The sequence below is a fragment of the Larus michahellis genome, chromosome 1, assembly GCF_964199755.1.
Source record: "Larus michahellis chromosome 1, bLarMic1.1, whole genome shotgun sequence".
NCBI lineage: Eukaryota > Metazoa > Chordata > Aves > Charadriiformes > Laridae > Larus > Larus michahellis.
Window position 1 is genome coordinate 40,845,579 of NC_133896.1, and position 13,769 is coordinate 40,859,347.

General features: G+C 40.3%; 1 protein-coding gene across 1 annotated transcript in view; it reads left to right on the forward strand.

The window, feature by feature from the left end:
- Positions 1–13,769, forward strand: part of TRHDE (thyrotropin releasing hormone degrading enzyme) — a 219,852-nt gene that overhangs the window by 158,919 nt on the left and 47,164 nt on the right. Inside the window, exon 10 of the mRNA XM_074573378.1 lies at positions 7,361–7,449. Coding sequence (XP_074429479.1) covers positions 7,361–7,449 — 89 coding nt within the window. The remainder of the gene's footprint in view (positions 1–7,360; positions 7,450–13,769) is intronic.

Sequence of the window (13,769 nt, forward strand, 5' to 3'; positions counted from 1 at the left end):
CCTGTTTCTGAGCTTCAGCCATTCTGGATGCACCAGATTTCAACTAAGGAGACAGAGTTGGCGTTTTGGATATTAAGTTCTGGTGGTTAAAACAAGGAGCCAGGTGTCTTAACTAGTCAGTTTTACTCTTGGATTTTCTTTTTATCCTTTCTACTCTTAAATTATTTTTATGCCTCACTTTATCTCCATGTTAAATAGCTTTAATCATATCCTTCAGTGATATGAAGTCTCAGATAGTTATGTTCTCAAAATACTTTACAAAGATTAGTAAGCGTTACAGATGAGCAAGAAATGGATTCCCATCCCACAGAAATTTTCAGCATATCAAAACATTTCCCTGTACTGAATCAGGACAAAAATCAAAGCAAAAAATTGGGGAAAAAATGGTTTAGAACATTCATTTCAATTTCATAATTTCAGTACCTTACATTTCAGTTTCAATCATTTTAACTTCTCCCTTCAATTAACTTGTATTTCAAGCCGAAATTCATTTTGAATCAGCAAACTGGAAGTTTTTATTTAAATAGTAGTTATAAAATGTTTCAGCAGTGCCTGTTTTAAGTATTATAGTTGAAAATCTGTGCTGAAGTCTTCTCTTTCTTATGAGCAGCTTGGTTTTGAAAATTTGCCTTTTTCAGTTAGAAATGAAAAAGTTTCCTTGGGAATTGTGGAATGTATTGTTGTTAACATCAAGTGGATGGAGAGGCTCATTTAGTTGTTTGCACAGGTGACTGGTGCCATTGGAGGTGCCCTCAGGTATCGAGCGTGACCTTGTGCTGCCTCTACATGGGCGGGAGCATCCGTAGGTGCTGTGCCATATCTTTCAGGCCCTGACAGATGTCTCAAGTACCCAATGGCAGCTCATTCGACATCAGTTTGCACAATTGAATTTAGCCCAGAGAAGCTAAGTCATAGAAGAGTGATGGCTGAGATTTCACCAGTGCCAGCTGATGGAAGATACGTTAGTTCTGTTTTTCCAACCAGGAATAATTTAGACAACTCACAGTTTCATTTCTCAGCCAAGTAAGCTGTTGGAAGGTGCATACAGCTTTTGGTATTCAGCTGTTATGAAAGTAATTCTGTAGATGCTTTGCACGGGTAAGGATTAGGAAAAAAATCAGATAGCAAATCATTTACCACATTTGACTTTATTGACTTCGTGTGATACCACTGAACATACAGCCTGCGTATCCTCCTCTGATCTCATGTTCTACCTACAATGAAACTCTGTTTTCCTGTGCTGTTAGCACATTTGAGCAGAGGATTGGATCTCCTTAGGTCCCTTCCCACCTAAATCATTCTGTGATTTAAGTTCATGATTCCCACTACACTTTAAATTAATTATGCTTCTTATATCCTGCTAATAGGCAGATCAGTTAATTTGCTTTTGTGCATAGCATTTTAATTTTGCACCTTATTCTTCTGCTGTTAGCTGTACTAAAAAAAATATATTTTTTTCTAAAGTCGGTACATTGTTCTTTTCGTCTACCTTGTCGTGGTTCTCCTTTGATTTTCTAGCTAGGTATATAATCAAAGACTATAAATAGATGTCTTCTATATCTAGATGTATCTAGCCTCGTCATTTTAACTGTTTTTTATGAATTTTTGGAGGTCCAGCTTCCTCGTTAACAATTCCTAACGAAGATAATCTGTACTGGGATAAGAGGGAAGATCTCACTTATGAAATACAAGCAAAAAGGGAGAAATTAATTGGTTTAATTTCTCAGTGGAGGTTGATAACCCATTAAATTCTTGAGAAACCTGTGCTGAAGTTTTTCCTATTCAATGATGTGATAAAGGGCATGGAAGAGTGAGGTAACAGAGTTTTCTGGTCATAGGAGTTTTGTGAGGTTAGTAAAACCAAAAGGTAATCACTAAGATTACAGAAGTATCCTTTAATGCTGGTTGACTTGGTGATAAAATGACTGATGAAGATTAATGTTGATAAATGCAAAGGTGGCATATGTGGGGAAGACAGCTCTAACTTAGTTGCTTAGTGTTGGGTTCTGAAGAAACGGTTTTCTCTCAGGAAAGATATCTTGAAGTTATGGTAGGTAATTTTCTGTAAACATAAGCTCAGTGTCCAGACGCAGTCAACCAAGTAAATAGAACAGTAGGGATTAGTAGGAAAGGAGTGTATAAAAAATATCAAGAGTATAGAAGAGAAAATAATTATTCCACTTCTAATCCATGGTAGACCTGCCTTCAAAGCACGGAGGGCAGGTCTGGCTTTCTAACCTAGAAAAGAGTATAACAGATAGAAAAAATATAGAGGTGGCCAATAAGAAGGATTAAGTACAATTTCTGTATAACGAACAGCAGGATAGATTAGGAGTCTTTAACCCAGAGGTCTGTAAAAGCAGAGGATATAGAGAGGGATGTGGTTGTTCACGTCCTCTCCCATTCAAAAAGCAGGGCAGCTAAGTTCTGCTGTGGTATTTTAGATGCAGATGTTCTGTCACTTTACATGAAGCAATCCCATTACTTGTATATTCTTTATAATGCATCCAAGGATAATAAACTTATGAATATTGAACAGGTATCTTCATTGTTCTGTGAATAATGACTAGGAGTAGCTGAACTTCTTTGTTTAGATTTGAATCCATGGAGAAAGGTGAAATTTCACTGGAGGAACACGGTATTCACTAGAGGCAGAGGGTGGAAGCTTGGCACATTATAGTTACTGGGAGGATGAACCTTGAAAACGTATGGGCTTCAATCTCAGCAAAAACATTCATTAACGTGAAAAAGCAGTTGAAAAGGGGTGCAGATTCTGAAACTCCAGGAAACTTGCATTTTCCTTTTTAATGACCTGAGATCTTTGTATTGTCAGCAGAGGAAATAATCTACTGCCCTTTTTTGGCACTGCATAGCTCTTTACAAAGAAGCAACTAATTGTTCCACTGAAAATCCGGTGTTGATACAACATTACTGTTCACCAGAGACAGAAGTGTGAGGCATCGTGTTTGCTTAATACTTTATGGTCGCGGAATTTGCCTGTGAAGGGATATCAGTTCTTATTTGTTGGAAGCCAAGGCACAAGCAAGTACTCATCACAAACATGATAATTTTCTGAGTGAAATAAAGTACACTAATACTGGCTATGTAGTCATTCTGTAATGCTCAAGACAAAAAAATCTATATAATCCAGTCAGAGCATAATTAGCTAGTTTCTAGTATTGCACGTACCTTGGCAGATGCAAGATTGTATTACTTCATCAAACAAATCCCTCTGATTATTCTCCAAGCGGAATGGAGATGTTAACACACTTCAGTATTACACATTAAAGTGGTGCTAGCAAAAAAAAAAAAAAAAAAAATCACCAAAATGTTCCCTTTAATTGTGCAAGTCAACCTAAATTTAACTATTTCACATTAACAGTTTCTCACTTGTAAATCAACAGGAAAAGGCTTATTTGTACTACCTTTCAACAAGATCCCCTTTTTCCTACATGTCTTTAAGACATTTCCTACATCTCTTTAAGACATTTCCTACATCTCTTTGAGACTGAACAATGTTGTGTACAGCGCAGTTCATACTTACCATGTCTGTTCCAATTTTAGATGTCTCTCCTCCTCATCCTCAGAGCTGGTTTCTTTTAATTCCTGAAACACCCCTTAGTTTCCCCACAATTAAGTGGTCTGGCTTTAGTTCCCTGTTAAGGTGATCAGGTTTGTATCCAGAGGGACATAATGTGAAGATCCCTCTGAAGTTCAGTGTCATCTCAGGCACATTGGATGTGTAGTTTGTTAGCTCTGTTTCACCCAGTGCTACCTGAACAGGCATCTGATTCCTGCAGACATATTCCTGAGGGCAGGAGAACCAAATGGGTTGTTTCCAGTCCTGCTGCCCTAGTCACTGGGCCCTCAGTGCTGGATTCTTATTTTCACTGCAACTGGTTTTTCGCAGCGGGCAGCAGATGGCCAGGTGGAACAGAATGCTCCTTTCCCTGGTCAAATACATACAGAGAGCATATGTGCTCCCAAGGTATAAAGAATAAATACAAGATGTGCACTACTCCCAGACAAAGTAGGAGGAAAACAGGCAAGTGGGCTCTCTTCCTCTTTTCTCTGTAAAGTAGAAGAGTGTGATAGAAAAGCACAAAAACGTTTGCTTCTTCCTAGTCACACCTGGAGAACACAGTCCATACGGATCACTCGGAAATGTTGTGTAGGAGAAGTCATCCTAACAAAAATTCTTGAAAGGTGAGCCAGATATATCTTCCTCCCATACAGACAAAAAAGTTAGCCATGTCATCTTCTGCAACAGCAGCAGAAGTTTCACTGAGGATGAAGAGGTTTGGAAGGGGAAAGCGGATAAACATCCACAGAACAGCAGCAGTACAAGCAGGAAAAATGGGTTTCTGGAGAGGTCTATTAAAAGGAAATCTGTGGTTCACCTGGTAAACCAATAACCAAGAGGATGAGATTTGGAGATTCTGGAGAGTGCTGAGAACATCAGTAGGTCTTTCGTCTTGGGGAGATAAAAGTTAAATCTACCAGTACTAATCTTCCCAACTGAATCCACACGTGCTTTCTGAGGATGGGTAGCTTACATGACTCCTGTTCCACATCTAGGTCACCTTTCAGAGAAGGTTCTGTCCTTTTTTTCAATGGGATTTACCTTAATTGGAGGTAACATAAAATAATAATATAAAGTAATATAGAATTCTTCTCTGTATAGACATTGCAATGTACAGAATATCTTTTCATGAAGTTCCTTCTCAAAATAACAAGTTTCCATGTATATGTTCATACACTTATATTTGTATGTTTATATATGTGTTTAAATAAGCTACATAGGCAGCTCTCAGTATCTTTTATTTTGCAGTATAACTTTTTCAGTAGGAGTTGATCTCAAAAATCATAAAAGTCATAAAAATACCATGCAAATGCAGTTCTTCCTGTGCTTTCAAATAATATATGAGCTTTGTGCTTAATTTTGCCTCAATTTTCTCGATCACAGCTTGCCAGCATCTTTTTCATTCTGGAGAGCTGAGTATTTAGAACTGGATATATTTTTAAAGATAGTATCTTTCCTAGAAGGTTTTTTGGACAGACTCTAAAACAGTGGTGGGTGTCTAGCAAGCTATAAGGTATTTAAGAGAGTAGTGAATATTCTCCGATGCATCGCTTCACAGCATCTCCTGACTGCCCTCACCTGTCAAACCCAGAAGTTATTACTGCTGTAGCAGAAGCAGTAGGACACAATACACGTTTTCACCTCATTACTCTAGTTCACAGTCCAGAGTACTAGTTAAGCCAACAAAGAAGGTAGCTTTGCGTGAAGACCCAACTGGGAAGTGGAGAAGCTAAGGCACTGGTGGGCATCCTTTTCTGCTGGCTGTGCTGCGAAGGGTGGTAACATCCAGCACAAGGTCTGGGCAGACTGATAAAGGCAGTAGCATCTTTAGATGCCACAGCTTAATTATGCAAAGTGTCTGCCAGAACACATGCTCATGTGGAACGTGTCTTCACTGCGTGAGTAGATCTAATAATTTTCCCAGTGTGTCATGATACCAAGATTCAGAGCACCGAAAATCACATGGGACCCTTTTTCTTCTCCCATATGGCAATAAATGCCATGTTTTCTTTTTAGTGTCACTCATACCTCTTTTAGCCATACAGTTTTCCAAATATCTCCCCCTCTCCGCTGAGTCACTGCTGTATGGACAAGTGTTTGCCGGCACATGCAGTTCTGTTCTGAGCACTGCAAACCCCTGTGCATGTCGGGGGGCTCTTCGCCAAGGGGTGGGGAGCCGAGCATGGCAGCAGGGCCGGCGGGGCAGGGATCTCTCCCTCCCCCAGCAGCCAGTTTGAGCCTGAACTCTGGATCCCCAGACAAGTCCACAGTGATGAGGCCGGGCTGGGACATCGCATCGACCCTGAGCCCCAGCAGCCAGACCCCCTGGAGTGGGGCTGCTCTCAGCACCTTGATGTCAAGTGCGCAGAGTTACTCATATGGAGGCTTTTGCTGGATCTGGCCTTTGAAATAATAGAATCAAATAATCCTTGTCTTATTGATGAAATCTGAGAGTAGCAGAGAACAGAAATTACTGCAGTAGCCTACCGTTTCTCACTGAACTGGCGCAGGGGGAATTCAGTGGTGCGTGATGTGTGATCCCCGTGGTTTTCCAGTGCCGAACAGCAGGCGTGTTCCCAGGCATAACGCTTGCAAGCCAGCACGCATCAGCGGCAGTTGTGGCACATAGACGTGGTGTTTGTAGTTCAGTGGAACAGGCTTCTGGGTAAGTGGAAAAGAGCAAACCTAACGTTTATGGTGCCATAGGCTAGTTTTGCAGTGCTGGGTACTAGCAGGAGGGAAGCTGACGGAGACATCAAGAACTTGCCCACACTCATCCTTGCACCATTTTAATGCAATCAGTCTAAAATGATACACCTAATTGGTATCTAAGTATAGCAGACGGTGATATCTGAGTTGGGACCATTCTCTTAGCAAGCTGCCTTGCTTAAATGCACATGTACTCTGCCATTACTGAGTGCTCCCCCTTGACTGGTGTACAAAATGAGATGGCAAGCCTGGGAGGGAATGCCTGTTCTTTCACTGGCTGGTGGAATGATACTTCTGAGAGTTCAGGAATAGAGGTGATCATGAAGAGACACAGGAATTCATCCTTTCCATCTCTTCCCCAAAAGATTGACTTCCTATAGTCAATTTTTGTTTATTGCGATAAAAATGTTATAGAAGTCTTAGGTAAATGACAACATTTATTTCAAAGGAGAAACAGTTTGTGATACCCTATGAGGAAGTTGAGGTCTGATCAACAACAGCATATCTCCAAATCCACATGTAGCTTGTTTTGTCCAGTTTGCATACACGTAAGTGGTAATAAATGGTGCAAAGAAATGGAAATCCATACCATTTGTTTTGTTTTTATAAATCAGGAGTTATGAAAGCCCATCATAGCTTTTTAAGAAGTTGGTAGAAGAATATGTTGTTTTTAAACTTTGGAGTCCCTATAAATCAAAGCATGTTTTACCTGGAGGTTGTCTTTTTCTAACTAAGTGTAAAAAAGTGTTCTTCTTTCTATGGGAAATCATTATTTCCTCTTTTGTGAATCATTTTGTTAAATTAGGAAAGCCTTGCAACAAAGTCCTCATATGATGATAGTGTGTGAAAAATGTGAAATATAATTTAGTTTTTCTTAAGATGAATGACTTTTTCATTGTTTTACTGCTAATAGCAAATGCATTTCAAATTCAAAGTAACTTGTTAGAATCCACATCTTTACACTGCTACTGAAATTGTGTTTTGATTTCTTTGACATGATCCCTGATTGCTGTGAGAAGAATCAGTTCAGTATTTTTGTTCTTAGATTCCCCCTCCTTTGTCTTGCAGCTACTTGTGGCAGATTCCATTAACAATTGCAGTAGGAAATACGAGCCACATCTCATCAGAGGCAATTATATGGGTGTCTAACAAATCAGGTAAAAATAAACTTTCCTCCCAGTGGAATCTCATAAAGCATACTTGTGTTTTCCTCAACTGTTTCTTTGGAATTGATCCTAGATAACTGTTTAGTTGCTCTGCACCCAGTTTTAGCTACTTGAAATGAATTACAAAAAAAGGAGAGTTGGGAAGGGAGGGAGGAGGAATGAAGGATGAGCAACAAGCAAGATTTATAATTATCGCAGAAGTTAGTCAGTATAATGAAAAGCTTTTACATAGAAATGTGTACCTAAGTGCTAAGTATTTTATATTTAGCAACACATATCAAATCATTGATGAATGCAATTCGCTTTATTGATTGGTGAAAGTTAAATGTAATATTTTTATAGTAAAGCATCTGATGAATATGACTTAGTAAATGCAAAGTATTTAGAATTCTGGCATTTTTAACTCCAATCTCTAGTCTGAACCAGGACTAAGAAATTATTACTGTCATTAAAAAAGTTTCCTTATTGATCTATCAAAGTATTTCTTTTCTCTATTAGATGACCAGATGATGGACCTCAAAAGTGCATTATTCTGCTTACTACTTATTTTCTCCCTCCTCAGTTCCTACATGGTCATAATAGTTATCATCCTGAGGGCAGCTAGGGCTAGATACCAGTGAGTTTTCATCACCCCAAAGGAATCCCACCATAGAAATTTCATTAAATATTTCTCTATTTTCTTTAGCAGTTCACTGGAATTGAAGAGAGTGAGGAAAGAAGTGTGGAGACTTGAATAGAATTGTTATATGGAAGGGAAAAGAAGGATCCATGCATCCTCTCAACACATGGGCTGTAGAGGGAGAACTGACCCCTTCTTGTAAAATTAGAAGGGCATAGAGATTTCCCTCTGATAGAAATCTAACTGGAGAGAGGAAAGAGTCAAACCTTTGTGAGCCTGTGGTTTTTTCCTTTTTTTCTCTTTTATACGTCACTAAAAGATAATAGTCAAGTACAGCTTATCAGCCGACAGGACTAGAAATGAATGGTGTAGGACTGGTGGGAATCTGAGTATCCCAACTTTCTAGTGGTATAAGGCATGTGTTTCTTTGCCCCGATCATTTGCAGCCTATCAGAATGTAACGTGTTTTACACTGCTCCGGTGATATAATGATGTAGAAGTGTGCCTGGGACCAGGGCTAACCTGGGAAACATTTTCTAGTCAGAGCATACAGATGCTGCCTCACTTTGAAGAAATATATTGCATTGGCCATACTTTTTAATGTTAACACCTCTGGAATACTTCAAAACCTGTTTGCACTTTCACAGTCTGCCTTAATGACCTGCTCTACTTTTGTCCTTTAGGGCTTGATTGAACTCTCACTGAAGTTAATAGAAAGATTTCTACTGACTTCAGAGAGAGTTGATCATCTCATCTCATCTCATTAGGTTATACACGCATGCCTCCTTCCCTTCACTCCTCCCTTGGAAGTTCAGTATATCACTATTATCTGCACAGTTGCGTCCTCATTGCCTTTTACTTGCAGAGTGCTGTGGAGGAACAAGTCCATAAAACCACTGCCCACTCTTTTAAGATCTACTGCTTCTATTGGAATGCCTTCAAGAAATCAACAAATTAATGATGGCCAGTGTGAGCAATGATTTTGGGGTGGCTGCTATATAGAAATTAAAGAGGAACCTTTCTGAGTCATCAGTTTCCTGTGTAGCAAATCAATGCTGCTGTGATCTATTGTCATTATCCTTGTCCTTCCTCATTACTTTCTCACTCACTCACTCAGTTGCTGTGCCTCATTGAAAATGAGACTGTATGACTACGGCAAGGATGTCCTCTTGCTTCTGCTTCTTGTTGTCTAGCTCAGCTGGAGAATTCCTCAACATAAATAGAACATCCCTGGATGTAATCAATGTACGATTCATTGTATGTGCTGTTATGTATCGGGGCTGGTATAAGTGGTTTTGTGATTCTCCTGGAGATTTTCTGCAGCTGGTATGTTTGTTCCATGGCGATGTGGGAGGGGTTCTGAGATTGGAAAGGATGGTTTCCGGGATTGATTCTTGTGGATGGGAAGAATCCTGAAGACTTTCTGTTGTGCAGAGGACACGGTGTCAGTGTTGTCCCAACAAGTAGTCTGGGAACAACTCTGCAACCTGGAGGTGAAACAAGCTACTCCAGAGGATATTTGGAAGATTGGGAGTGGTCACGTTGTTCTTCAAGGGAGTGTAATTGAATGCGGATACTCAAATCAAATTTGGAGGAAATGCTGTTCAGGAGGATGGTTTCCATGCCCTCTTTAGGAAGGAGGGGGTATTCATTTCCTTCTTGTTGACTAAACTGCTGTGCTAAAGAAGCTTCCAGTGTAACCTGAAGAGTGGATAGGAGATGATGAACTGCTGCCTGTTTTCTGTCATATTATACTGATCACATACCTCATTTCAGCTGCCAGTAATGAAGAGGGTCCAAGTTATTGAGTACCATTATGATATCTTGGCATATCACTTAAATTTTTCAATAAAATTAACCTCGTCTGTGTGTTATCTGAGAGAAATGAAACCATGGCAGTTTTTAAATAGCTACATATATTGCCATCAAGAAATATTCCTTTTTTTGTCGTAGTTTAAATAACAATTTCAGAGGGGAGTACACCCTGTCCTTTGCACTACAGTTCAGCAGGGATGGTTATTTGCTCATGGAAGAGTCTCTTCTTTCATGTACCTCCAGAAGGACATGAGAGAGAGTTACTAGTTTTTGCATCCTCTTTGCTGCTGTGTCTGTGACCTCATCAAGGTATTGCAGGGTGCCAGTTGGCATTTTCATGAGCAAGGGATAAGAGGCTGTCCAGTCTTGTGAGAGCCACTGAATGTAGGATGCTTGGGTTGCTGCCCTCTACTCATCCTGGCCATGTCTGGTTACGTACTAGAGATAGTGAGTCATGCAGATCTCTAATTTTTCAATACGATGAGCAGGATTAGTGCAGACAATTGCAGATCATCCCAGCTGCTGGCAACAGAGCTCATTCTGTCCACTCTTCACAACAGCAAGGTGAAGGGACACGCTGGAAGTTACAACTAGGCAGCATCTTTTTGAGATGTAATTTGTTGTCCTTTGCAACAAATCCTGTAGAAAGGACAGTGCCAGGCCCTGGCAACTTGCCTGACAAAGTGCATAATCTCCAAGATGTTTCATATTCAGTGTAGCCCTTCACACCTGTTTGTGGAAAGTACAAAATCATAGTTTTGGAAGATTTTCATTTTGCAAGTGCTTCTGCCAGTGTCTGTTCTCCTTACCCAGTAAGCCATAGCATTTATGTAACCATTTTTCTACTCATCAGTTCATATACCAGTGGTCAGATGACCCTTTTACTGGCTCAGTTTGTCTGGCGTGTGAAATGGAGCCATCATTTTTGCTCTCCGAGTGCTGCACAGATACGTCACCACCACCTTTTTCCCTGTTCACTCCCCATAGCCATGGATGAGGCTGTTCTGCTTCAGGCGAGTGACAGCTGTTAAACCTCTGAAAACTAAACCAGTCACAAAGAAAGGAGACATCTCACGATTAGCCTTCCTGTCCATGCTGAGGTCAGAGACATCGCACTAAGATGGCTGCGGTGCTCTTTGTTCTACAGTCTTGCAGGTCTGCTGAATGATAGATTTCACCGGCACTGTGGAAATCATTGGTGTTACACACTTCTGCTCTGTCATGGATCCAGGACTTGTTTCTGTTTCTCCTAGATAAGTTGCCTTGTTTGTGGTAGCTGTAATGATGTATGAACATAATGTCCACAGAGTTTTGGTATCATCCATCCCAAAATCAGTAATGGGTAAAAAGTCAAGGACCAGCTCTGAACTCAGTCCATCCCCACAAGATGACTCCTTAGCTGGGCTTGCAGGAAGGTGGTGGCGATGGCTGCTGAAGGAGCACTAAGTTTGGAAGCACAGACTCATCTGCTGTGTTTCTGCAAATCCAGGAGAAGTGACCTTAACCTCAAGTGAAGAGGTTTAGCTAGCATCCATTTCCAACGGGTGGGCAAGGCTTTGGGCAAAGGCATACTTGCTGTTCCCTGGGCGAGACTCTTATGGCGCTCAGGTTCCAAGAAGGAAACATCTCCATGCGACCCAGCAAGTGCTGCTGAACTGACTGATGCAGCTTCACAGTCTGCCTCCCTGCCCTTTCCATCCGCACCTCGTGTACCTTGACCGATTTGTTATGTCCCAGGGAAATATTCCTCTCGTGGACCTCCCTGCCTCTGGTAAAGTGACTCTCATTCAGACTTCTCTTAGTATCTCCACAGAATTGCCATGGAATGGGCAAAAGAAAGCTCCAAACAGCAAGTCCCGACTTCTATTATGCCACCTCCTACTAGATAATCTTTACTTTAACTGTAAGCCCCCTGACAGTCTGATTCTCCTCCATGAAGTGTTTTGTGGAAGACATCTGCTTCAGAGCTGGGGTTTGCTGGCTCTCCACCGGAGAATAGAACATTAGTACAGCATTAGAAAAATACCCTTTCTTGTCCTTTCTGAGACTCTGCTGAGCGTGACCCCTATTGCTTCCAGTCTCCGCTCTTCTATCTTTCAAAAGCGGGAGGAAGGGAAGCACTGTGAAGTAAAATAAATACATAGATCCTGCTTTACAGCTTTAGCCAGCCATGGTGAGGACCATGGATACAAGAGCTGCAATCCTGGCATGATTTTGACAATGAGGCAGAATCACTCCCCTTATCCCAACAGCTGAGCAATGATCCTAACAGAAAACTGCTGCTTACGTTGTATATCACCTTAGACATTAGCAGTTCCATCATATAGAAAAGTTAACGGATGGATGGGTAGTCTGAGGAAAGAGTATGTGAGACAGAACATGATCATATTTACTGATGTGCTCCATTTATTGTGTTGTTCATTATACCAAAACATTTTTTTTCAACATGGAGCTATGGCAACATGGCCAGTGAGATGGAAAGAACTCCTCATATGAAAGGTTCTTGCAAAAAGATTTGCAGAATTTACTTAAAGCCAGTATCTTTTCACAAAATATTGTGATTGTGAGGAAATTCCTCGTGGAACGTTTTTTCTTGGTGAAAAAAATTTCACTTGCCCTTGTTGGCATGAAATCGTGCTACTCTCGTGCAGTTATTTTTGCACAAAAATGGAGACAGTTCTCCCAGCAGGTATTCCACCAGCCATAAACCAATTTCCTAGTATGCAAGGGGTTGTATAAAAAATAACAACTCTGAGTCTGAACTCTTGAAATAGCAGTAGGACTGTGTTTGGCCCATGCTCTTGTCGGCATTGGAGTAGTGTCTTGCAGAAGGGTGCCCTTTGCCCAGAGCTGCCTTGCAAGGTGCTCGTGTTGCTCCGTGGAGAAGCAGGCTTCCATCATTCCTGCTGGTTTGATGGAGTTTAAATTGCTCGAGAGCTGGGATGGCTGAGAACTTCAAGCCACATGCAGTTAGCACCAGCTGGAGGACTGTCTCACACTTCCAGAGCGGAGAAAATGAGAATAAGACCTTAACTGATTTTCTTACTTCAAAACAAATGTCATAAAATTTAACCATTTCCTCCTAAACATCTTTTTTATATATATATATATATGTGTGGCAAACCTGTAAGTTTCAGAGCAGTGTTATTTTCTGAGGCATCCAGACAAAACATGACCATGGAAAAATGCTTTCTGATGGAAGAGGATTAAAAAAAAATTCCCTTTAATGTCAAATATAAATGTATATATATTTTAGATTGAATTTTAAGAGGCAAACTAAAACCATCAAAGATAGATTTCTTCCCAAATGAAATCTTTGTCATTGTTTAGAAAGTCACGAATGGTTTAATATAAGGTTTAACACTGAATGACTACCTTTTCCCTAACTATAATACTTCTAACAGGAAACTAATAAATGTGTTTGTGGTAAGTGGAGAAATTGCCGATGTGTATAGAAATTTTCAGCACTGTAATCACCAAAAGAAAGAATTTCTTTTATAGGAAGGCATGAGAATCAACAGACTCAAACATCAATTTCCAGTAAATTATATAGAACTATGTGAAGCACATGCATCAGGCAGTCCCTTAAAATAACTACCTGCTTATACGAGCTGGAAAGGCGTGAAAGATTCCTGTCCTATATTTCAGGAAAAGGTCAACACATGAGTGGTCTTATTGAAAAATAATAGCAAGGGGTTATGGTTGGATTTAAACTGACCAAAACAGCAATAATGCCATCGAGCTTTGAAAAGATACTGTTCTCCATTAAAGCAATATGTGCTAGAGGTGTTGCACAGCTGTTACTTGTGAAATAGGTTATTTTGAACTTGTCATGTTTGACTGGCAAGTATCGTTCAGTACTCTATTAAAGCATAAG